This window comes from Sciurus carolinensis, chromosome 15 (assembly GCF_902686445.1).
Source record: "Sciurus carolinensis chromosome 15, mSciCar1.2, whole genome shotgun sequence".
NCBI lineage: Eukaryota > Metazoa > Chordata > Mammalia > Rodentia > Sciuridae > Sciurus > Sciurus carolinensis.
In genome coordinates this window covers 54,999,605-55,025,647 of record NC_062227.1, presented here as the reverse complement: position 1 = coordinate 55,025,647, position 26,043 = coordinate 54,999,605, and the positions used below count along the sequence as shown (strand labels likewise).

Genomic DNA, 26,043 nt, shown 5'->3' with positions numbered 1-26,043 from the left:
TGATATTTTCTCATGATGTGAAGAAGCCAAGGATTCAAGATTAAGAGTGAACTTTCACACCTAGGCCTAGAGAGGTCACATCCAAGAGGGGTGGGAATGAGATTGTGTGGAAGTGACTAGCTAGAGAGAAAATGCCTGCCATTAAGGAACTTAGGAATAAGGGAATGGAGCCTAAGGGTGTTATTAGACTCCACCCCTATCCATGCATGTATTCTGGAATTCTGGAATACACACAAGCATGGATATTTGCATACACATGAGCATGCATAGCATGTACACACTCCTGACAATCACCAGGTGGAATGCAGAACTACCATGTACAGGATCATGTTGAGGATTTTCCTGTTAGTCCATGATACCCAAGTATAAGTTGCTGCTTTCAGGAGAAATTCTGTTTCTCTTTTCATAGAAAATTTTACATTGGCAATGAAATTTCCCAGTATTCCTACAAGTGCCTGGGGCCATTACATTTCGTTTCTTGCTGAGGGAAATGAATAAATAGAAGAGAATTGAAACGATAAATTCTTACCCATGCCATAATTTAGAATTTACAACCTTCTGGGATTCCTTTCAGTAACAACTGAAGATACTTCATTGAAGGGTTATTGTGACTCCAGCACCATGTTAGGCCCCAACCACACAGAAAAGACAGAGCCCCTCCTCCAAGTAGCACATGACTTAGTGGGTGAGGAAGAACAGCAGACAGGACCATGGCCTGTTCAAGATGCTCTCAGGACACAGAGGAGGGATCTAGCCCCTCAGGACTGGGAAGGGGAATCCATAAAACCTTTTCAGGGCACTCTGGCTCAGCCAGCGATCAAACCCAGGGGTGCTCTACTGAACCACATCCCAGTTCTTTTTATTTTTTATTTTGAGACAAGGTCTCACTAAGTTGCCAAGAGTGACCCTGATCTTGCAATCCTTGTGCCTCACCTTTCTGAGTCGCAGGGATTACAGCCCTACCCAATGTCAGAGTGCCTTTATCTCTTCTACCACACCTCTTTAGAAAAAAGTAGAAAACTTAATTACATTACTTGGACATTGCAGAAATCAGTTGAAAGTTTGAAAATACAGTTATCTGCTTAGCTGCATGATTGGATTTCTTTGGTTTATTTAGATTTTCTGGATTATGTAGACTCAATTTACTGTAGATAGAACTTTTACAAATTTTTTTAGCTTTCTTTTATTCTAGACAGTACAAGCAAAATAGGTAAGAACAACAATCTAAAATTTATCCACAACATCATTGGGTTTTTTGGTTTATTTATTTGTGTTGGTGCTGGGGATTGAATCCAGGGCCTTGTGCATGCTAAGCCTGTACTCTGCCATTGAGTTATACCCCCAGCTCCCACAATATAATTTTTATTGGTCCAAAATGAGTAGTTAAAAGACTATCAGCAAGCAAGTAAATATTTACAAACTCGCAGATAACTAATTTCACATCCCTGTTTTAAGTTGATTTTGTTTTTTTAAACAAGCCATCCATTGCCAGGAAATCCCTTCAAGCTCATCGGTGCTCTCTAAAGAACAACCCAAGGCTTTCCCTCACTTTTTCAGTGCCCCACATTTTAGGGACCCAAGAAGTCTAGACGGCTTCTGCCTCTGTGGTCTTGAGGGCCTCCCAGTTGCAATCAGGCTACTTCACTCTTCATGTCGGGGAGGAGAGCAATTCTGATCAGATTTCTGTCAGAAATCTTGACCTGTCCAGCCTGCTCTTTTGCCCATTCTAGCAATTTCTTCTGTTGTACAGGATGAAAGTGGTGGGGAACCTGGTGGGTTGACTTCAGGATCCTGCCTTCACGGGGCTGCCGAGCACAGGCCAGGCAGTTGTGCCCTCACTTTCTGTGGCTCCCTCCACGGTTCAGGAGAATCGTGCAGGAGCAAATGAAAACCACGCTGGGTTCCGAGCAGTTCAAATTTCAGGTTATATTCAATCAACTCTTCTGCAGATATGAAAAGAAAATGAAAAGAAAGACTTTCAGAAAAGAGCCTACACAAAACTAATAATATTTTTCTCCTTTTTTAAAAGGTGAACATACACAAGAAACCAGTTCACCTCATTCACTCAAAAAGGATGTAGAAAATATGGGGAAAGGTAAAGAAAAGTTTTCATCCTGTAGAACTTCTCTTAGCTTTAAAAGACTATGAAGATAATAAGAGGATATTTTTGTTCTACACCATATTTTAAGCTTGACAAGCAACATATGAATAATATATGGACCATTGGGTGGATATAATTGAGATTAATGCATACATATCAATCAATACATGACACTGTAATACAATACTTTAAAATAATATATTACATTGATTTATATTCATGGATTTCTGCACAAAATCTATCCTATGTCTATGCAACACTTTTTAAACTGGTAAAATATTTTGTCTTATAATAATAAATTGCCATATATAACAGTTCTCTAGAGAGTTATTTATAAAGATTAGTAAAATGACTCTTCTTTTTTTTCCTATTAGAAGAACTTCAGAAGGTTTTATTTGAACAAATAGATTTACGAAGACGACTAGAACAAGAATTCCAAGTGTTAAAAGGAAACACATCTTTCCCAGTATTCAGTAAGAAATCACTTTTATTTCATTGAATTTGTGATATTTGATGACATTTCTATTATTAGCCTTAAGAAAGTGATTCTAAGTATTAAGTGATTAAACTCAATCCCACACAGTCTCCCCATGGTCTGTCTAAATGTTCATAAATTATAGTCTCTTATTTGTGCTTTCAATTGGCTCACAGATAAGATTTCTTACAAAAGCCTTTGGTATTTATGTATAGATATGTGTATGTGCGTGTGTATAGTGTCTATTTAAAAATAAGTATGTAAACATGTAATTAAAATGTAAATATATTCATATAGTCAGATTGTATATTTTTAAACAAAATAATTACTTGGGTATTATTATTATCTAAAGTAGGAAAAGCAAATGAACTCTTATTCTCAAATAACTCTGAATGAGTACCTGGTGCTTGCATTACGTATAAATATGAAAATGTAAACTTTAACAATTTAATGCACATGAATATTTTGTTACAGTAGTACCTCTTTATCGTTGGGGGAGACATTCAAAGATTCCCATTAAGTGCATGAAACTGCCTTTAGGACCTACATATACTGATTCTTCCTATACATAATACCTATGGTAAAGTTTAATTTACTAAGGGATTAACAACAATAATAAAATAGAAAAATAACAACACATAGTATAGTGAAAATTATTTAAAATTTATGATTTGTTTATTTCTGGAATTTTCCATTTAATATTTTTGGACCATGGTTGACTTTCGGTAACTGGATTAAGAGGGAACTTAAAGGGACTTAAAGAGGGGACTAATTAAAACTTATATACCTTTAGATGAAAACTGATAAAACTTTAGATGTTTTGCATTCTGAGTCAGCAATGACTATTAAAATTCCATTCCAAATGGGGGGACAGAAGACACTGTAGCCTAAAAATTATTGTTCTGCTCCCAGAGTCTTGGAATTTTGGAAAGATTTTTATGGTAGGTATCCAGAGTTCTAAAATTCATCTGCCCTGAGCTGGGTCACATGGGACAAATGCATCCTAGCAGTATTTTTCAAGCTTTCTGGAGTTTCATTTAGTCATATTCACCTTTTCAGAGAAAGTGGGAAAGCAAACAAAATGTACATTTCTTTAAAAATATATAAATTTAAAATCAATTTTTTCTGAGACAATTCTTTAGAATATCAATGTGAACCTCCCTGCTAATCTGGGCATCACAAAATTAGATCTGGCAGGTCTGTGCCAGAGCCACAAACCAGCATCCAGCATCAGTAAGATTTTTTAGTAACTGTGACCATTTTGATCATATGAGCCTGAAGGTCTGCACTCACCAAAGCTTCCCAGGTGCCATCGTCAGCACAAACGGAAGTGGACCTCAGGAGCATTGTGAATAGTGCTAGGTTCTGGCAACACGTCAAACCGAGTTTCACCAACACTTAATGGGGGCTCAACACAAGGAGGTAGCTGAGGGATGGGGGAGAGCTCTGACCACAGGAGCAGGAGGGTCTGCCAAGTTTACGATCTCTTTGAAACTACAAGGCAGGTTTGGGGCTCAGGGCTTCAGTGTTTTAAATCCAGAGAATACCTCTGGGCCTCAGAATAAAATCGAAAGCAGGAGAACAGCCAATAACTTTTGGTAGTATACTTAGGAACATCATGACATTTGTACCTTCAAGGAAAGAAAAGCATTAAAAATATCTTTGAAGCCTTAAAAAACAGGTACTTGGATAGGATCCAGGATTTGCTAACTTCTAAAGCTATATCTTAAGAAAGATTGTATCCTACAGTTCTTTGCAGCATTGGACAAACAGCAAACGATTTATTTCCCCATGGTTGGTGTTTCTCTAATTGTAGAGTTTGCAAAGCCCTACTTTTAGATCCACTAGAATGGGTCCAAGTCCCGTTGAATCCCTAATGCGCCCCTTTAGCCCCCCCATGAAGACAGTGTAGCCATAATTTATCTCATTAATAAAAAACCTAATTAACAGTCATTTAAGGAATTGACTGACTTACAATAATTTATACATTTACCTTAGTAACTGCTCTATCATACAGTGTGTACAACACATTTCTGTTCAAAAAAATTGCTACAATTGGTCAGTTTCAATTCAAATCTATCATTCATTATTTTGATCTGAATTAAAATGAATCCTCTGTGATTGCCACATATATAAAACACTTCAATTGAATAACAACAAAAATTTCCACTTTTTTATGGGTAACACATTTGACTGACCAAGGAAGTGGCATGTGTGTGCCCAAGTTTGAATAATGTGTGGTTTTGACACACCACAAAGAAGCAGTCAATTTCACACGGATGAAAATAGCAAATGCGAATTATGTGCCTGTTAAGTAAATGTGAGGGGGTGTAAGGCTAGTGGATGGATTTAGATTCTGTCAGATGAAAATTCTGGCCTTTGTAAAACTGCATTGAAAGAAAGCCTAGAGGAAACCCCATGAGCGTTTTGGAAACCTTCTTCCTAAGAGGTGGACAGACACACTCATGTAATTCAAGCTTTCTGGAGTTTCTTTTAGTCATATTCACCTTTTCAAAGAAAGTGGGAAAGTAAACAATATGTACACGTCTTAAAATATATATAAATTTAAAATTAATTTTAATTTTAAAATTAAAACACCCAGGTAGGAGCAGTAAAATGTGACAATAGGAATCCAGCCTCAAAAATCTACCTGACCCGAGTCCGTGCTCCTTGCTAGTCGCCTAACCGTGGAAACTGTTAAATGGGGCAGATCCTTCCTGCTCAGAGGGTGAGAGGACTAAACGAGACCATCGAAGTGAAGTGCTGCACTTACAGAAGCACAACATAAGGGTGCAGTTGACATAACTGCAACAATGGTGGTGATTATGTAGCGGAAAGAGGAAGAACAGGGCATCTAGGAAAGCCTTTCTAAAACTGGAACCAAATATTGAACTTTGAGGATTTCTCATGGTCCTGAGGGTTGGTGAGGTCCACAGGAATTAACCCTGGGTGTGGAGAGGTACAGATAAAGATTAGAGGGTAGAGGAGAAGGAGGAAAGGGAAGGAAGAGGAGGAGGAGGAGGATAAAGAAGGAGAAAGGAGAAGAAAACAGAGATAAAGAAAAAGGGAAGAAGAAGGAGAAAGAAACAAGTCTCTATCCTTGGTCAGGAGGAGAGGTTGGGAGGATGAGAAGGAACAAGCAGATCTCTATTGCTGAACTCGAGGCTTCCATGAGCACCCCTGCCTGACTTGGTGAAAGAGAGGAGCAAAAGATCCAGCCAGGCAGGGGATTCTGAGGGAGGGCTCCAGGTTTGCAGCAGCCTCCCCCACTCATAAGCTAGTGACCTGAGACCAGTTCCCTAAGCTCTTCCCCAACAAGTAAAGCCATGTTGTGCCTACCTCCAGGGCTTGCAGAGAGGATTAAATGAATGAAGTGTTTGAAGTGTTTCCCATGGAGCTGGGTGCACAGTAACTGCCAAGAAATGCAAGTTGTTACTACAAACATGTTTTAAAGTTTTATGCTTACATTCCTGCACAGACTTTATCATAAACCAGCTAAGATCAGAAAAGAGAGCATCTAGAGATTGCTTAGTCTGTACTTAGAGAAGGTGGAGCAGGCAGTGAAGCTTATTTTGATACAGGACAGCTAAAGAATTAACAGACTGAGTAGGGCGTGAAAGGCAGTCAGGAGGCTATCTTAAGAACCATGGGAGAAATGGATTCTAGAATTGGAGAGAAATAGGTGTGTGGGGGGATGGCTTATGGGCACCTCCACTGTGATCAAGGTCACTTTGAGATGACAATAGAATGGCTGATCCAACATGTTCCGCAATGACCACCATGTTGAATTGGACTACAGAAAATGACTCAAGGTGACCCCAAATGCCACCATTTTAAAGTCCCCCACTGATGACTGGTCTGATCATTTTTGCAGCTGTGAAGTCAAAAAGTCATTTTTGTCACCACATCTTGTCCTCCTCTAGCAAATCTGTCACCTCTCCCTCTCTCTTCTCCAACTATGCCTTACTTTAGTATAGCATTCATCCTTTGTAGTTCTTAATTCATTTTGCTTTCTTCCCACATGCCATCCCTATGACCTCAGAGCCTGGCCCTAAATCTGATGGCAATGACTGGGTGCCCCTCACCTCCCTTCCTGTCCCTGCTTGTGGTTATCTCACTCTTCCTCAAACTGCCGTGGCGCCATGTTTTCCATTCAGGAAGCCATAATGGTTGCCCACCTCTCGTCATGTGGTGTCCACATCAACTCCTCATCTATCTCAAGGCCCTCCTGGGCCGGCCCACCCTGCCCCGCCAGCCTTGGATCTCTCCCGGCTCCCAGCTCCAGTTAGCAGGCGGACACTCCCCACCCCTGGCTTTCCACCTCTGCGCTCTGCGTTTCTCGAGCTGGGAATGGTCCCCTTGGCCAGGCCCTCCTCCTCATCCGGGCACAACTCCAGGACGCCTTGTCCCCTCTGCAGTGGGCACCCTGTTCTGCAGTGAGCCCTCCTGTGCGCACTTGGGCTTCGGCGGTGCTGGGCATTGTCTCCTCTCGTCACCTTACCGCAGTGCAGAGGTTCAGAACTGGGCCAGTGGCCGGGCGCCTCCAGCCCTGGCATACCGTGGGTACGGAAACGGACTCTCGGGAAATGGTCGGTGAAGATGTCGACGTCAGATTTAAAGAGATTAACATTGACATTGAGGACTGGGGCTGTAGCTCAGTGCTAGAGCACTTGCATAGTACATGTGAGGCACTGGGTTCGATTCTCAGCACCACCTATAAATAAGTAAAGGTCCATTGACAACTAAAAATTTTTTTTAAAAAATTGATATTGAAAGTGAAAACTGTTATCTAAAGGAGCCAACCTGGGCTGAGAGTTGAGTCCTTGGTTCTGCAGGCATGGGGACAAACTTGCAGTCCCTGAGAGAACTGTGGGGGAAAGTCAGTTGGTTACTCCAGGGAACCGGGACTTCATGAAAAACGTGAGTAGATTTCATCTAAAATGTCATCATTTCAGATTCACATAAGGAATTGCTCTTCCAGATAGCTGATTACGTCCTAATAAAAACAAACTACATCTCTGCTACCTGAATCTGGTTGTCCACATCTTCCCCCTGTGGCTGTTACTGCGGGTTCATTTATGTTCAGTGGTTCCCTCCTCCTTCCTCTCTCTTCCTTCTCTGGAGGTGGGGGGCACTTTCCAAAATACCATAGAGACCGAAAGTCTCTGTAGTTGCTTGAAAATAGTAATAGCAAAATGAAGATGCGTATGGAAAAAGAAGCCCACAGCCTGGTGCTCCCTGTGTAAGGTGTCCTGGGTCACCAGACCTGTCACACAGGCTTTCTTGTACACTGGCCCAGGAGTGCAGGCTAGATACCGCTCTTGTTGTTTAGAGAGCTTTGCTTTCAAGCTGTCCTGTTTGCAGTGCACAGCCTGAGCCACTGTGTTGGCTGGCACGCTGCACTGCGGCCTTTCTCTCTGCTACCTCCTTTTATATCATCTCTTTCCAAAAATAGTTGAGTTTTAAGTGATTCTCATTAGAGAAATAAGCTTAATGATTTCATCTCCAATTATATTTCCAACAACCTTCAGAATATAGCAAAGGTTTTAATATTTTTGTTTCTTTGCCAATTTACAATCTTTGTATCTGAAAAGTTATACCCATGCTTGTCTTTGAAATTTTTAAATGTACAGAAATACAAAAGGAAGAAAACAAAAAAATCACCCATAATCTTGCAAAGGTTATTAACATTTTGGAATTTCAGTCTTTTTAATACATAGTAATTTCTTTTTTTAACAGTGAAATTTTATATAATTTTTTTATCTTCCTCCCCCCCCCCCTTCCTTCTCTCTTCTCCTTCTCCTTCTTTTTCCAAATTTGGGGATTGAACCCAGGTGTACTCTTCCACTGGGTTACATAACCAACCCTTTTTATTTTTCATTTTGAGTCAGGGCCTGATTTAGTTGCCCAGGTTGGCCTCAAACTTTATCCTTCTGCCTCAGACTCCTGAATTGCTGGGATTATAGGCCTGCACCTATGTCTAACTAATCCTCCTTTTTTCTCACTTAAAATGTGTCTCTTGAGGCTGGGGATGTAGCTCAGTGGTAGAGCACTTGTCTAGCATGTGTAATGTCCTGGGTTCCATCCCCAGAAACACACACACACACACACACAGTATCTTTTTATTATTACACATCATTCTATAAATGTCTTGTGTGTGTATGTGTGTGTGTTGTGTGTGTTGTGCTGGGAATCGAACCGAGGGCTTCACATATGCTAGGCAAGTGCACTACCACTGAGCTACTAAGAAGGTCCCTATGAAGTCTTCTTACATTAGGCAGTATGGTTTGTCCAAGCTTCAGACGAGGGACACAATTGTAACTAAAATCTGTGCCCATGTCCATTATTATTTCCTTGGGATAAACTCCTGAAAGAATTGTTATATTAAAGAGTATGAACTTAAAGCTCTTACCATCTACTTTCAAGTTTCTTCCCCCAGAGTCTGTGCCAATTCATGCTGCCATCCCTGGGACCAGGCTTATCATCTTTTCTTTTAGTCTTCACTACCTTAACTGGAAAATGGTGCCTCATGTTATTTTCTTTCTTTTACTACTAATATATTGAACATTCGTTCGTATGTTTTGTAAGCCCCATTTTATATCCTCCCCTGTATTTCTTCTGATGTGTCCATTTTCTTATTGATTTGCAGGACCCCCTCACATACCAAAATATTACATTTTTGACATGACACAAATATTCTCTGCTTTGTATCAATATCTTTAGATGGTACGATGGTGTTTTGTGTTTGGGAAGTTTAATTTGTAATTTATTTTTATATCAAAGTTTTCAAGTTCTCTCTAATCAAATCAATCCATCTTTTCCTCTTTGACTTTTTTGCCTCTGATGCCTTTCCCTACTGCAATCCTTACAAAAATATTCACCATTCATTTTTTTTAGAATAATTTAATGCCTTTGTTTTTCTTTTCATTGTAAGGGATTGTATAATGTATGATAATAGAGCAATGAGTTCGTTGAATTGCCCTTAGCGATTCCCACCCCCTGACTCTCAGAATCTTTTGGAATCCCAAGGAATTTCTCCAGTCAGGTCAGCTTCCGGTTGCCCCGCATTCCTAGTCTATCTAAGTATCCCACACTGGTCAGAGGCACTTTGCACCCCTAGAGAGACAGAGGAGCCTGCGGAGGTTTAGAGGAACACTCTCTCCTAGAGGGAGGTCTGCTCTTGTGGACTGTCTGTGTCTGGAAACAGTGGTTTCCTGGAGGCATTTTGGGCTGGGGCATGGGACCATGGTGTTGGAACCAGGGCAGTTTGTAGAGGACTGTTGCCCTGTCCCAGTCCGTGGGCTTTGACCCACTCTGGACTAGTGTGGCATGGTGGGTGCCAGCTCCTCACAAAGCCCCCCACCCCTAATTGTTATCTGTGTGAATAAAAATCCCCCACTCCTTTCCCAGCATGGGAAAGACGGGGTGGGTGCTTGGGGCCCAGCCACATCCGTTTACCTCATCATCAAGTCTTATGACACTAGAGCAAGAAAGGACCTCAAGAGCACAGCGATGCACACCCTCGTTTCTCCAGATGAAGGCCTGAGGCTGCAAAGTGGGGCACTTTCCGTCGATGGCAGAATCCAGACCTGCTGCTGGAGAGTACTGTGCGGGTTTCATCAGCTTACCCCTGCTGTGTGCCAAGCACCGCGGAGGGCCTGGGGAAATTTAAAAAGTGTCTACAACTTCCCTTCCTGCTTCTCAAGAATTCACTGTTAAGCTAGAAGACAAGTGTGTAACGACTAATAGTGTGTATCGTGGACGCACTGTCAGAGGTCCTGACCGGGTGCTGGAGGAGTACACAAGAAAGGTGACCGATTCTGGCGGAAGGGGCAGGGGAATTAGAGGGCTTTTTTGGGAAAGTGATGTTTGAACTGGACTTTAAAGAAAAGGCTGGTATTTCTGGTGAAGGCAGAACACCGCTGGAGCAAAGGCACAGACCCAGAGTTGGCTGCATGGTTGAGGTTTGGAGGGTGGTTTGCTAGGTGGCAGGTGCAGGGCGTTTCCTCTGTGCCCTCTGCTGCAGCCACTGACGCTCCCGGTCACCGTCTCCTCCCACTCCGTTCTCCCCGTGTCCGTGCCAGCACTGCTTCCTTCTTCCCTCCGCAAGAGAACGAGAGCCCCCATCCTCCCTCTGCACAGATGCTTCTGGCCCTGCGGCGCCTTTCACACCCAGTTCAGAGGAGAGAGTAGAGATCAGGTCTTAGGGGGAAAAAGTAAAGTAAAATACATGCTAGGGGTTGAGGGAAGAATTCAAATAGCATAGAAAGATAGAAGTAATAAATAAATAAGAGCAACAAAGTCTTTTATCTCTAAGTATCCTGAGTCTCATGAGTGCCAAAGATTTATTTATTATCTTGAAAATGACGACCATCGGAGATTTTTAAGCAGGAGAATGAAAGGGATTTGGAAAGGGAAGGACCGGAGGCCTGAGGTCAGTTGGGAAGTTCTTCAGGAAGAGGTGCCTGTGTTTGGGAGGTAACAGTGACAGAGGGAGGATGGAGGGAGGACACACAGGATCCACAGTTGGCTGCAGAGGTGAAAGGAAGAGGAGAGGAAAAGCTGAGGATGGCGTTTCTCTAAGCAGCTGCCCTATTAACCGTAAATGCAAAAAAAAAAAAAAAATTATAATACTTAATCACAAAATCATGATCATTTCTGCTTTAAAGCAGAAAGAGCCAAAGTTAGCCAAGTCTACACTTCAAAAAAGATCGTATGGAGAAGATGCAGCACGGTGCTGTGCATTTGAAAGTCATTTCTTAAATGAAAGAAAATGATGGATATGCAGAATTATAAAGCAGTTTTGTATAACAATATCTCTTAAAGTCCCCCATCCCTGGCTTCGCAGATCAAGGCAGTCTACAGAATGGCATCAGGCCAAAGGGAGACATACCAGAGCTGATGTGGGGTGAGAAGGATGCCAGGGGAGTCAGGCCAGAACACAAGTGGGGTGAGCTGCCGGGAAGCCAGCAGGCGTGCTCCGCAGACTCGGGTCCTCCTGGCCCAGGAGGCATCCCCTGCACATCGGTTCATCCCTTCACTGGCACTGGACTTGCGGAGACAGTGCAAGCTCAAGTGCTGTTCCTTACACAAGTGTGCAAAGGTTAGAGAGCATGAATGCTGTGGACCTTTCTTTATAATTCTTCTGTGCAAGGAATTAGACTTGCTGGGGGCTGAGATACCATGAAATAGAAGACATAGGCCTTACTCTCTCAGAAGTTACTCTCTATTCTAATGGAATCATAGATTGCTGAAAACATTTCTTTAAATAGCCATAATATTTACTTAAAAGTGGGGAGGGCTACAGAGCAGGACTCTCTATGGAACTGTCAGCAATATGTTAGATACAGTGGTCCCTCGGCATCCATTGGGGATTGGATCCCCCTGCAGGTACCAAAATCTGTGGATGCTCAAGTCTCTTATATAATATGGCATAGTATGTGCATATAACCTCTGCACATCCTCCTATATACTTTAAATCATCTCAAGATTATTTATTATACCTAATACAATGCACATGCTGTGTATATAGTTGTTATGCCGAATTGTTTAGGGAATACTGGCAAGAGGAAAATCTGCACATGTTCAGTACAAATGTAGTTTTTTTAAAATGCATATTTTTGATCTTAGGTTGCTTGAATCATGAATGCAGGACCCTCAGAAACGGAGGGCCGACTGTATACTAAAAGTAGATTGTGCACTTTAACTAATTTCCTTCTCTATTCCTCTCTCCTACAGATAATTTTCAGGATCAGATGAAGAGGGAACTAGCCTACCGTGAAGAAATGGTGCAACAGTTACAAATTGTAAGATGAATTTCTACTTAAAAATAGATCCAACCTGATTGGTTTGTTTTCAAACCACCAAATATGTATGAAACTGTTCATGTGTTTTCCAGGGAGTCCTTGGGTCCACTTACCTCTCAGCTGGTTTAGATGCTAATTACCAAGAGATTTACTTAGGCACAGGGTAAACAGATGTGTCCGTATGCTTCCTCTAAATGTAACTACCTACCATGTGTTAATAGACAGATGCGTAAATTGTCTCTGTGGGTGAACTAGAGGTACCTGCATTTCCTTCCACTGGATAAACATCCGAACCTGGTGCTGGGATGCACGGGAGCACAGTGAAGGGCCACTGTTTCCTGCCCACCCCTCCTTTCCTGACCCACACCTGAGCCAGGCCCTCCACAGTCAATAGAGCTTAGTATACACACAATTAACCAATTACATTCACTTGAAGGATAATGAAAAGAAACATTATTTCCAAATAAAGTGTGTTACTCTATCCTAATCATTCCTAAAAGTAATCTATTTATATAGGAGAGTGGTGGGGGGTGGGGGACAGAAGGATGTCTGATAAATGCAGTAGCTTTGTTTGGGATTTCTGTTTGTTTTCTGAATTCCTCTCCCTTTGTCCCCCGCAGACACATCTGGTATTATTCATTAGTGCTCTCAAAAGGGTCTCCCAAGCTTCCTCATTTTCATGAGTACAATGGGGAAACTAATTTCTGCTCAATATTTTCAAGATATTTTTAATCACCTGGATAAAGACATATGCTGATCCTTAGTGGTATTACCAGCAAGATTATTATAATATGGGTTGCTTGACATTTTTGAGCTGATCTGTTACCCTTACATCATTAAGTGTGGGTATCTGTGCATCTCGTTTGGAGAACCAGATGTCTAGTCTCTGTCTGCATTAAGAAATATGTTTCTGCTCATGTAGATTCCTAAGGGTCATTCTTAAAACAGTCTTGGGTTCCATCATGTTTTCCTGAATTCTGAAGGCTCTGTTAACAAAGTGCTGCTTGGATCTTTTAAAACACCCGATTCGTTTTCCTTGATCTCAGTCCCTTGGTGACAACTGTCATTTCTGAAAACCTCTATGCAAGATGCCCCTTAAATAGGACCTTATCTTGTGTTGGTCTTGCTTGTCAGTTTTGTTTGTACCTAAATTCACTGAGGAGAAGAGAATTTTCTTAATCAATTGGCAATAAATCCCTCATAACAGGTAAAAAAAAATGTATCCACTATTCTGTTTTTTTTTTTATTTCCAGATAATTAGAGCTATAACTACTCGCTGTGAATATACTTTGTTTTTTTTCATCCAAAGGAAGAATTTGAATATAAGCAGAGGGATATAAAATTTTTAGACCTTACTTATTTTACATAGGGCCTCATTTTCAGATTTTTTAAAATTGCCATACATGAGACCAAAAAAATAAATGTGATTTCAGGGTGGTGGTGCGTATAAGAAATTGGCATTAGGAAAGGAAACTAAGTATTTATTTCATTTCCCCTTTTCAAGGCCAGTTATGTAAACTTAATGTCTTTTTTTAATATTTGATTTCTTTGGCAAATAAGCAGGTGGTATTGATAGAAGAAAAAATGTCTCATGTCTTTTGAGATAATTGGTACCTGGAAAACATGAGTTGGTATCACTAAACATTTTTTTTAGACTGTATTACAAAATATTTTATCCATGGATCTAGATGAGTCGTATTCATCCCTAATCCTCTGGATCATAAAGTATTCCTGACAACAAGTTAAATAGTTGTGCCAAAGCTAGAATTTTCTCCCCAACCCTACAGTATAATTCCTGAAATTCACAAAACAGGTGACCGACAAGAAAAATTGGTGAAATAGGATTCGTCCCTCCTGCTTCTTCCCCTTCTTTTGTGTCCCCTGCCATAAAATGCCCAGGGGCAACACTGCCTTAAATACCTAGCAGAGTCTAGCATCAATTTAGTTAGAAGTAAATATTTGCCAAATGAATCATCACCCATGGGCCCACCTGACCTAACTCTGATGCTCTCATAAAGCAGTCTCCTTAATTCTTAATTTCCCTGGCTTGGTCCTGATTTCCTCAAATGTTCTTTTACAAGCATGTAAAAGAATGTGTGTTTAAGCAACCACTGCCCACAACTAGCAAAGGAAGACATACCAGTGAGTTCTGGGGCACTGGTGTATTAATACTGCACTGTCTGCAACTAGCAGACATGAGTGCTGAGGTCTATAAACTTGGCTCAAGGCCTATGTTGTCAGTTTGTTTTTTTTTTCTCCAAAGGGAATTATCATAAGGCTTGACCCGATAGGGATATTATAAGGTGCAAGTGAGTGATAAACATGAAATGCACATACAAGTCATAAAATACTATGCCAGTGTGCAAGTAGTCTCTATAATAGTTGAACCAGTTAAAGCTTTGTAGCTAGGGAGATTTTTATGCAGAAAGGATCTGTGTTTGTTTTATACTATCTGCTTTAGAACTGATAGAACAGACTCGATGTTACTTGAACAGTGATTTATCTAGTTCCTTATTCAGCTTTATGTATATCTGCTAACGTACCTGGGGGAAAGTGTCTTTAGAAAATCCTATCTGAAGATTATTAAGGAGTTGTGAAGTATCACAGTTATTGACTTTCTCAATATTTTTGTTGAATGAGCTCATCCATCAGTAAATATTGTTGCATACGTTGCTTTCTGAGAACAGAACAATCCACCCAAAATTATTTTATACTTAAAGTTTACAGAGTACCTATTACAGAATAAGCATTTTTTTCTTTAGATGAAATAAAAACCAATCCTATCTTGCAATCATGGATCATTCGACTATATTAAAACCATCATATTTTGTAATGACTCCCATAGACCCACAGTACATTTATCCTATGTTGTTACACAGTGTTCCTATTCAAAAGACTTAGATGGAAAGCATCTCGGGTATCTTTGTCACAAAAAGAAAACTTGTGAATTTCTTTGGATCCTACATTTTTAGATTCTCTGCTGACTATCATTTCTTTGCCAGAGCATCTTTTTTTCCAGTTTGTTAAACTCAAAATTGTGGTAACCATAGAGTCAAATGATCAACTCTCTTTGTGCATTTATAAATAAATATACATGCATCTCAATGTCAAATTTAAAGCATATGTAGAATTAGTTTATTTAACATTTATTCAGGAACACAGGTTAACACTTTTTTAAAAATAGCTTAAAATTTGAGTTTCAGAGTACTTGACCTAGTTTGTGTTAAAATCCTGAATCTCTGCTCTGGGTTTTCAAATGCTTAAAGCCTTTTCTTTATTAAACTGGATTTATTTACACAAAACAAATAAATTCCTCTCACTATGAATCAAATACAAATTTTTAGAATTTAAGAAGTTCACGAAAATATAAATGTTTAGTATGATAAAAGGTAAAGGATTCCTCATTCACAAAAAAAATTGTGATTCTAGGAGAAATGTGTTCAATTAAAAAAAATTCCTTCATCCCTTTGGATTATGAAGAAGCTGAAGATATTTTATTCAGTGAATAATCCTTTAATTAGTTTTTCCAAGAACTGGATTATAATGATTTACAACATGAACTGGGACTATTAGAATGCCCTGATAATCTTTTATTTTTTTCTATTGCTAATTTGGTGACTTTTTAAAGCAATGCATCTGAGTATCAACTATTACTGCAGTTTTGTTGAAAATATACTGATTTTTCTTTTCTTTTCCTTTAAAAAATTTTTTTTTTTTTTTTGGTCCTAGTCCTTGAAGGACATTGTGAAGCTGCTACACGGAGCTCATGATGAGGGCTAGACCCAGACTCTCGTCCTTGGAACTTGCAGGACAGCTACCACAAAGCACCCAGACAAAGCACATGTCCTAGTCTTGAAGTGCCCTCTGCTGTTTTTTCAGAATGCTGCAGTCACATGCAGCTAGGGGAACCGGTCTCAAAGTTCTTCATTAAAAGCCTCAATTAAAATGATGTTCAATCAATAGATTTAGTACTAATGTTTCATTCACTGTGGACTTGTAAAAAAGCAGTTTACCACTTCCCAGTGGTGAGAGCGCAATGCTTCTTTGTAGGGAAAGGAGCAGTAGGTCTTTCTTATTGCTGGCGAGTGCTGGCTTTTGGACAAGGACTCAGTTCCTTGGTGGTATGGTCTTTCCTTGGAGGATCTCCAGTATTAGTTAGAATGGGAACTTACCCAGATTCCTAGTCTCAACCCAGAGAGTTTGTAAAAATAGGTTTTATGTTTTTTGGAAAAAGTAAATGAAACAGTTACTGTTCTGCACTGTACTTTTAGAGAAAGATTCCTGGCCCTCTAGAGGACTTTGCTTTTGTGGCTCAGTATGTGTCAAAAGGAGGTCCCTGCAAGTCAGGGGACTTGAGGCAAACGTGAATTTCTGTGGAAGCTTCCTTAAGATTTTAAGATTTTCTAACAGCAGATTTTGACTACAAGATTTTAAGATTTTCTAACAGCCGACAGATTTTGACTATTCAACTATTCAGTGTCTTTTTCCAATTATTCATCTATGACTGCCTTGCATCTTAATAATAAACTCAGTTTCCCTTAGTTCTATAGCCTTCTCACCTTTCTTGCTCTGAGATATTGACTCACCTGAGTGAACTCAAGCTAACTCCCTCCTGGCACAAACTAGGGAAATCGAAGAACTCCAATTCTCCAATCCTTTTTTTTTTTTTTTTTTTTTCCCACTTCTAGGGATCAAATCCAGGACCTCCAGGGCCTCATGGCATGCTAAACAAGCACTTTATCACTCAGCTACATTCCCTAATCAACCCCAATACTTTTGCTCAATTAGAGTCAACTGGGTAATTTAGAAGTTATATACATTTTAATTAATTAATTTGTTATCAATTATTTTTTTGTCCATGTCATTCTTGGTGATTTCCAAGCTAGTCAAAATGAAAAGAAAGTATTTTTAAGTTCTGTTGTAGGAGATGTCCATGGAATAATAACTTAAGTGCAGCCTCTAGAATCCTGAGCTCCTGGAAGTTGGGGAGAGTTTGCTGATGTGTCTGTAAATTCAATATTGCATTTTATGAAACCTGAAATATCAATTTTAAGAGGCACGTTATTTGATTAATCACAAGGCAAAAATTTTCCAACTGTCATTTTATGAGGTCATCAATTATAATAATCTGATTTAAGAGATGTTAAAATGTGAGGGGTATATGAGAAGATATATGAGAAACACATATCTTGGAATCAATGAAATAACCTAGTTTTCATGAACAAGTAGGTCATGTGCTAATGTAATCTTTCTTTAATTTTTGCTTTTTTCATTTTTGTTGTTGTTTAGCTTTTATTTAGTTTCAAGGAAATAAATTTAAAAATTAGTGTTTGTGCAGAGATAATTCTCACAGCAGTTTAAATTCCTGTCTCAGGCTTTGGGGAAGGACATTTGGAAATGTCCTTTTTTCTTTTCTTTCTCCACTTCCTACCTTAATGAAATGCGATATTGTTGTTCCTGGAGAAAAAAACACACACACACACAAAGGAAAGAAAAAGGTATTTTGACTTAGCTCTGAGAATAGTGACCTTCTGGCACTTTGGGTTAGGATGAATAGTTCACACACTTGGTGGCCCATGGTGATGTTGACTTATCTCTCTTAGTGCCTGGCACAGAACAGACAATAAATCTGTGGCATCCAATCCTGATGTTGAGGACTCTTTCTAAAAGTGACAGTGACACAGTGGAGGTGCGGCGGTGCACCCCTGCAATCCCAGAGACTCGGGAGGCTGAGGCAGGAGGATCACAAGTTCAAGGGGAGCCTTAGCAACTTAGTGAGCTCCTGTCTCAAAATAAAAATAAAAAAGGCTGGGAAATGTAACTCAGTGGTAGAGTGCTTGCCTAGCATGTATGAGGCCCTGGGTTTAATATTCAGTACTCCTCCAAAAATATTATGGGTAACTGGTTGTACCCAAAAGTTTATGTAATTTATTGTTATCCTAAATAATAGAATTATATTCAGGATTCTGTTATGTTGCACAGCTACTCAGAGAGATGATTCAAGAGCTTTGACTTGTTGCAGCATTCACCATAATGGAAAAGCAAGATCCAATGGTATCTCTGTTAACAGCAAGTGTCGCATAACCTCCAGTGAAAAGAAGAGGTAACGGGAGTAGGTCCCTGTGTAACTGTCCTTGTCATAGTTAGCTAGCTGATCCCAACCCACCTCCTAAACACTGAACTTTTTATGTTGCTACATGAATCATTAATTTCAATGCCACTATCTATGTCCTTTATCAGATCTGTGCCCATCCAATATGGTTAGTTTGTGATTGTGTACTAAAATTGGGAACTGTTTTAATTTTCTCCTTTTTTTCACATTAAAAAGATTATTTGATTCAATTGACCTATTTTTATGGTAAAATGGTCCAGCTCACCTGAGTCACTAGCATCATTGTGTAAATTTGCAGCTCCTTTCCACTAATAAAGGTTTGCATTTATGGGCTGGTAGATTAAGACAGTAAAACACACTATGTGCTAGGAATGCGGAGATGTACATAACAGAATTCAAAAGAATTGCCTAAAAAAATGAAAATAATTTCATTCTCCTTGTTCTTTTTAAGTAACATCATATTTTCATGTTACATTTTTTTTTTGTACCAAGGATTAAACCCAGGGGCACTTAACCACTGAGTCACATCCCTATCCCCCAACACACACATTTTTTTTTTTTTTAATTTAGAGACAGGGTCTCACTAAGTTGCTTATGGCCTAACTAAATTGCTAAAGCTATCTTTAAACTTTGATCCTCCTGCCTCAGCCTCCCTTCTGGATTACGGGTGTGCACTACCATGTCAGGCTTCATGTTACATTCTAAAAGGCCAAATATGTATTTCTTTAAATGTAAAATAGATAAAATGTTTAGACTCCTGAGTTTAGTCTTGTAATGATTCAGGTAGGTAACACAATGATAGAGGACCTTAACAGGGGTTAGTGGAGAAAATAACTAAATAATATTTGTAATCCAAATTCACCCATTTGAATTTTCTAATGAAAAGTAGTATATCAAATGTGATAGGTTTTTATTCACAACCTCGGTATTCAAAAGTACTTTTTGAGTTTATCCAGGTAGAATTCTCTAGGTTCATATTTTCCATTCACTACAATTATTTCTGGTGCTTCTTATCAGTTATTAGGAATTACCCAAAGTAATAGTTGTGTTTAGTCTCACCTGTGATTTATGATGCTATTATATTTTATAAAGAAATCACTCTAACAGACTGAAAGATTGTATTGAACTAGTTTGTAATCAATTCTTGTTATGACTTTGGACATTATTATAGTATTGCAATTCACTTTTCATATTTAAAAAATAATACCACAATACTAAATGCAAAATTTCAAAAACTTTTTAAAATGAAGTACTACTACCTGTTAACCTCAGGGACTAGCTAAAGCAACAATCCAGTGTGATCACCCCTTCTGTCCTTGATGTGTTTTTTAACAGAACTCAGGAATGCTGTACCCCAGAAGTTCCTACTGTTGAACAGATGGGAACCTTCTCCTCGGGGAGGGTCCATTGGCATTCGAATTGTTAGGCATGATGAAAGGGCTCCACTACACATCTGCCTCCAAATTAACTTACCTGAATGGTTTTGCTTTTGTCTTGCAGATCCCCTATGCAGCAAGCTTGATCAGGAAAGAAAAGCTTGGTGCCCATCTCAGCAAAAGCTAAAAGGTGAGATCGCCAGAGAAAAGAGATTTTTAACAATCCATATTGTTATTGCTGACTGTGCTCTTGATTGATGAACTTGAACTACCCCAAGGGATTGGTAAAGTTGTATCCTGTGTTTAAGTCAATACACTGATGAACTTTACTATATCTGGGAATGAGACTTGCTAAATGAATGTCTAAGTGCTTCTTATAAATTCCATGGAAAATTCCTGAAAGTAAGGAAATTCTCTGGTCTGCAGAAGTGATGTTCATTCTATCTTGCAATTTTCTTCTCTTTAGAGTTCTCTCTGCACCCTCATTACTACCCCTTGGAAACATCACCAGTCATGCTTATGGTATCTCATCTTTTCTGTCTCCCCTTTGCGAAGATGGTGATATGAACAATTGGGGGTCAATTTGAGACCTTCTGTTTATTCTTTCTCTAAAACAATAAGAGTTTTTCTAAGCTAAAGCCAGGTTCCAGGTCACAGCTGGCAACAATTTAAAAGACAAATATTCTGAACTCTTAAGAAAAAACAGACAGTGAAAATTCACTGATTTTATTCAGAAAATGCCTAAGCATTTCAAAAACAACTTTGTGATTCCATGGAAGAAGACATATGTATTTATTAGAATTGTAGGAATGCAAAAACTAGGACATGTTTGTTTCTGTAGCAATGTAGTAAGATGCAGCTAGGATTGTGGCCATTTATCAGTTTGATCCATTCCCATCAGAATGATTTTTCCTACTGCTTGCCTCTGGAACATGTTTTCAACTCAATAGAATTTCTTGGCAAAAAAGAATTCCTCCTGATGTAGGCTCGAGGTTCCTTTCCTTCCCTTTCCTTCATGCTTCTCTTCTGCCTATCACATGTCCTCTTCCATGCGCAGATGACAATCCTTCTTCTTGCCATCATCTTTATTTGTGACCATTTTCCATATTTGTCTTAAATAAGTTTAATGATAATGCATTTCATCGGGCATTCTAAGCCCTCTCCAAAATATTCTCACTTGTACACTGTCCCTTAATTTTACAAGGGGGGAACTGAGGCACAGAAAAGGAAGATGTGATATGCTGTGTTCATGTTGCAAAGCCAAGAAGAGATTCCAGGGCTCCCAACTTTAGAAGCTTGCCCCTAGTGCATGGACTTCTTATCCTCATGAGCAGATGTTTCTGCAACAGAGATGCCCAGATAGTAAATCATTCTGTTTCCATCTTCACGGAATGATACACAGATGTGCCTGAGTTTGGCTCTGTTCTATATATTAAAGTATTTTTACTAAGTCTGAGGTTGACTTTGAATGATTTCTTTCACATTATAGTAGACCAGGATTGCACCAGCAGTGTGAAATGAAAATTTTAAAACATTTAGACTCCAGGGAATCTTAACTCTGAGTATCAAGATAATCAAGGCAAGAATGATCCCAATTAATTCTTATAATACCACATGTATAATAGTCGAAAGTGTCAAACTAATCTTCTTTCAAATAAAAGACGAAATATTAACATGTATGTTTCAAAATAGTCTTTCTGTTGAAGCATAACACATTCAGCATAGTCTACATATTATAAAGTCATATAAATCATGAAGTCTCCAGGTCAAAACTCAATGGATTTACACACAATTTTTACATTTCTAGCACTCAGTAAGAACCTGGTGTCTCCCTATCCAGTTTCTCCCACCCTAGACAGGTTAATTTTGTCTGCTTTTGAACTTCATGCAAAGAACATTGCATAGAATGTTCTTGTGTTTGGCTTCTTTTGCTCAGCATTTGTGAGATTCGCCCATTAGAGTGTGGTTTGATTTATGCATAGGAACTTCAATGAACTTTCCTTTTACTCCTTCCACTTCCCCAACTCATCTTCCCTGCTTGTCAGACATGAGCCCATCTTGCACCTACAAAATGAAGACTCGCTGCCCTGAAGCCACACTTGTGATGGTGATAGAGCGTACAGCAAGGTGGAAAAAAAAGAGATTGATTTGTATTTAGTAACTAATGCTTCCTCCATGCTGATTTTGTTTCCATCTTTGCAGACCAACAGGGATTTCTCTAAGTAGACCCTGGTGCTTTCAGAAGATTAGTGGTTACTTAAATGCTTAGCTAAATCAGCCAGGCAGAGAATCATGGCTGTATTGTTAGAGCCAGTCTCTGATTCTCAACATGCCAAGCCTGCAAGGAGTTACCCCAAGAGAGATTACAAAATAAAAATCATTACACCAGGGGAGAGAGACAAATTCTGTCTTGCTGAGTGACCACAGGTTTCCAAATTAGGGATTGATGCATTAATGTCTTATGCAAAAGTGACCCTTAAGGTGGTGTGCTGTGTTCTTGCCACCCAGTGGATTCCAATATGACTATTAAGGGGAGGAAGCTTTTCAAAACCACAGGCAATCCACTTAATAAGCTGAGCAAGTACTGCCACATATCACTGCTCCACAAATCTTTTTTGCCCTACGTTAGAACATAAGAAATTCCATGTTGAGTTCAAGGAAACGAACACTCCAGCCAAGACACTGACTGTATAATTCATCAGAAGAGCCAAGTTACTGTGATTAATGATATCACCCTAAAAATTGAGGCACATACACTTAGTACTCTTAACTTGCCCTCGATAACTCCATAAGTGCCCATTACCCACGGATTTATTTAAGTCTTTCTTCAACAAAGGCATAGTCCCCTTTGGGGCAATGAATTCTATTTGTGTAACTACCAGCTGTGTAAAGTGTACTTTGTTTAATTTATCTTCAAGCCACCTCCTAAAACAGGCCCTATTAGATTAGACGTTGTTCTGCTCTGTGTGTTTGTCACATCGAGAGCTCGTGAGTACAATGGAAAAGACTTGAACATTTCAGAATGTCTGTGTTTCACTCTTTCATCTGGGCCTGTTTTTAAACCCAGAATTATCCCTAATGTTCTTCCTTAACACTAGTTATTTCTATGATGCAGTTCCTGCAAAGACACCCCAATATAATCTGTGAAACCTGTACCCCAAATAGAAAAGGTCATGATGTCAACGCTAATTTATTACTTTACATTTGTTTTCTTTAAGCACCTCCTTTAATCATTTTGCAAATACCATTCACATACCAGGTTGAAACACCCATGTTTTTGACAGAAAAGAATTAAATAATTTTCCATAATGAAAAGAGAATTCTAGAAAATAGCTTGTTTATAGTTATGGAAATAACTATAAATACCCATTGGCCAGGTCGGAAATGATAATTACTATCATTTATTGGGTACTAACTATGCCAGATCCTGGGCTAAATTCTTGACTGCATTATCATATAATTTACTCATCTGTAAGTTCTTATAACTCTATAAGGTAGACTCTGTTCCCGTTTCATAAATGAAAACAGATAACAGAGCCAGGATTCAGTCCTGGTCTGTTTGGCTCTACAGCCACTTCTCTGCCTTGAATCCTTGGGCCGTTCATGAGAAAGACTGGGTTTTAGATTGGATACTTCCTGTGTTATCTTGATAATATCATTTAGTCTCTTTGAATCTCACTCTCATCTATAAATGATGTGTGGATGAGTCCAATCAAAGTCTCTTTCAGCTCTAAAATTTTGGCAATCACTCCACATGCCAGTCTTCTGCCATGTTTTTCCCTGCTCCCCACAAAGGGGCTGCTTTATCAAAGCCAGGTCAAGAGCATGTGTAACAGCCAATGGATGGGCACCTATTTTGCCTCATGTCTGCATGTTTTTCATCACCAAATACTACTTCGCATCCTCTTGGAGAATTTGAAAATATGATTTTTCCCCTATGTTGAGAATATTTACCTCTTTGATAAATTCCCACTACTTCTTCTATTGTGGAATAATTGCTATAAAAGTAGTAACAAGAAAAAAAGTCTTAAAAGGATATGGAGAGATTGTAGCCGAACCTTGTGCCTTCCTTTTGTGTGACAAAAGATAAAAAGGGGGAATAATATATATATATATCCATTTCTCTCATCTTAAGTCAGAAATGACAGGACCAGTTTCTTCCAAGAATCTCTACTGAGAATAATGATGAACCCCCACTGTTCTCAGCACCTTGAATAGGTTGTCTTCTTTAACCTTCCATCAAATCCATTGAAATAAGTACTTCTTCCATCCTACAGCAGAGAGAGCTGAAGAGCAGACAGCTGAGTCAGTGGGCACTGGACCCACTGCTAGGAAGGGGCAGGACTTGGGCAAGGCTGGCTGGTCCCACAGCCCATTCTTCATCTGTTCTCTGGTTTGTAACCTAAAATCGTGGCCTAATTCACATCTTCCATTATCAGTTATAAATATGCAGTTAATAACCTGATGATCTTGTTGATTTTGAATCATAAAACCTCCAGTCATACTTCTGCGGTTTCCCTAATGCCTTAAGACAAGAAAATTAAATAAAACATGGACCATCCAACCAAAGCCAACAGGGCACCAGAGCATGGAATTCTGTCCGCCCTTTCACCGCGGGCTGTCTTCATGTGTGTCCAACAGCAAACCAGAGCTTCTGGAACCAGCCAGATGGCTTTTCGGTAAGGAGGGCATAGCAAACCAGCACACTCTGATTTAGAGTTGGTTTGATTCAGTGTCAGAGAGGCATAACATAAGATAAGCAGACAAACATGTAAACGGGAAGGTGCTTTCATATTTACATTTTTAAAAATTGTATTGAAACTGCACTAACAATGTCTTCCCTTAAGGGTACAGTAACTACTACTTCACGTGTTTGAAAATTACCTGCCTGTATTATGCTCGGTCATCATTCTGTCCTTTGTTTTATTCCAGGTGCACACATCCACTTACTCTTGTACTCTTGTAAAATACAGCCTGCCACTGAGCACTTCTGACCTGCAGAAAGACTGCAAACTGAAAGGGCTTGGGAATCAAATACAAAATCAGGTTCGGGAGAACCCAAGGACAAGTGACCTCAAAGCAGCATGGACAACCATGTAAAATAGACTGTAGCCATTCATTAGTGGGGGGAGGGGGGAGCCAACCAGAGCAGTCAATGCTTGTCGCATCTTTTGGTGGAACCAAAGTTTGAGTATTTGTGTTTTTAAAGGACAACCGAACCCAGAGTATGGGAAGTGCTGTTAGCCAACAGGCTGGGTGGAAAAATCCACGAACGGTCCCAGGAAGTCTCAGTACTGCCCACGAGGAGAGAGCAGCTCTATACAATTGTCTTTTTACTTTTAAAGAAGTGATTCTTAGTGGAAAGAAAACAGAAGACCTGTCCCAGGAGGGGTGATCGTGTTTCGACAGATGGAAAGATGTCAGCGCTACAAACCTGCTTTTCATGGCGAACTAGACAGACACATGTGGCCCCTTTCTTGCTGGTATTTGCCTGCTGTATGAATGAAAATTGTATTCCTCTGGAAATATTTTACAGTTTAATATTGAGTGTAATTAAGAATATAATCATGTTATCAAAAATGGTATTTAACTCTGTTGTAGTTTCTTTAACATTCATGTGGATAAAAAGTCTATAATAAAAAAAAACCTATGGAGTAATAGTTTTGTTTGTGTAGTTAAATGCACATTTGCTTGGGAGCAACTCATAAAAGTCATTGCATTTTATAATTATTTTGGCATACAGTATTTGAATAAATTATTTTTAAAAGTAGAAGTCCTTCAAAAATGATTATTAGAAACTAAGTTAGCCTTTCACCCTAATCAGCATATGGAGACCGCTCCATCATGTGAGGATCTTTGTATAGGTAAAGTCATGTTCCAAATTCCTGTCAGGTCTTCCAAAGCGTTGGTGATAGAATTGACCATGTGATGTTAAAACTAACTCCATGCATTCATGTTTTGCCCAAAATTCAGCTTTTTGGATAAGATAGATAGAAGTACCAAAATAGTAACCCCCTTGCAGTTAAGATTTCTAAGGAAACACTGCCTTGCAAAAAAGTCCGCTATGAACAATCTCCCAACCTAAGGTCACCAAAGACCACCCTAACTGAAAATGCATCTCAACACTGACATCCTTTGGCAGACTTCAAAAGACATTTAAAATTTATCACCAG

General features: G+C 39.4%; 1 protein-coding gene across 1 annotated transcript in view; it reads left to right on the top strand.

The window, feature by feature from the left end:
- Positions 1–25,477, top strand: part of Skor2 (SKI family transcriptional corepressor 2) — a 42,308-nt gene extending 16,831 nt beyond the window's left edge. The window contains exons 5-9 of the mRNA XM_047526675.1: positions 2,030–2,095; positions 2,476–2,574; positions 12,315–12,382; positions 19,995–20,060; positions 24,803–25,477. Of these exons, the coding sequence (XP_047382631.1) occupies positions 2,030–2,095; positions 2,476–2,574; positions 12,315–12,382; positions 19,995–20,057 (296 nt within the window). The 3' untranslated portion in view covers positions 20,058–20,060; positions 24,803–25,477. The remainder of the gene's footprint in view (positions 1–2,029; positions 2,096–2,475; positions 2,575–12,314; positions 12,383–19,994; positions 20,061–24,802) is intronic.
- The last annotated feature ends 566 nt before the right edge of the window (positions 25,478–26,043 follow it).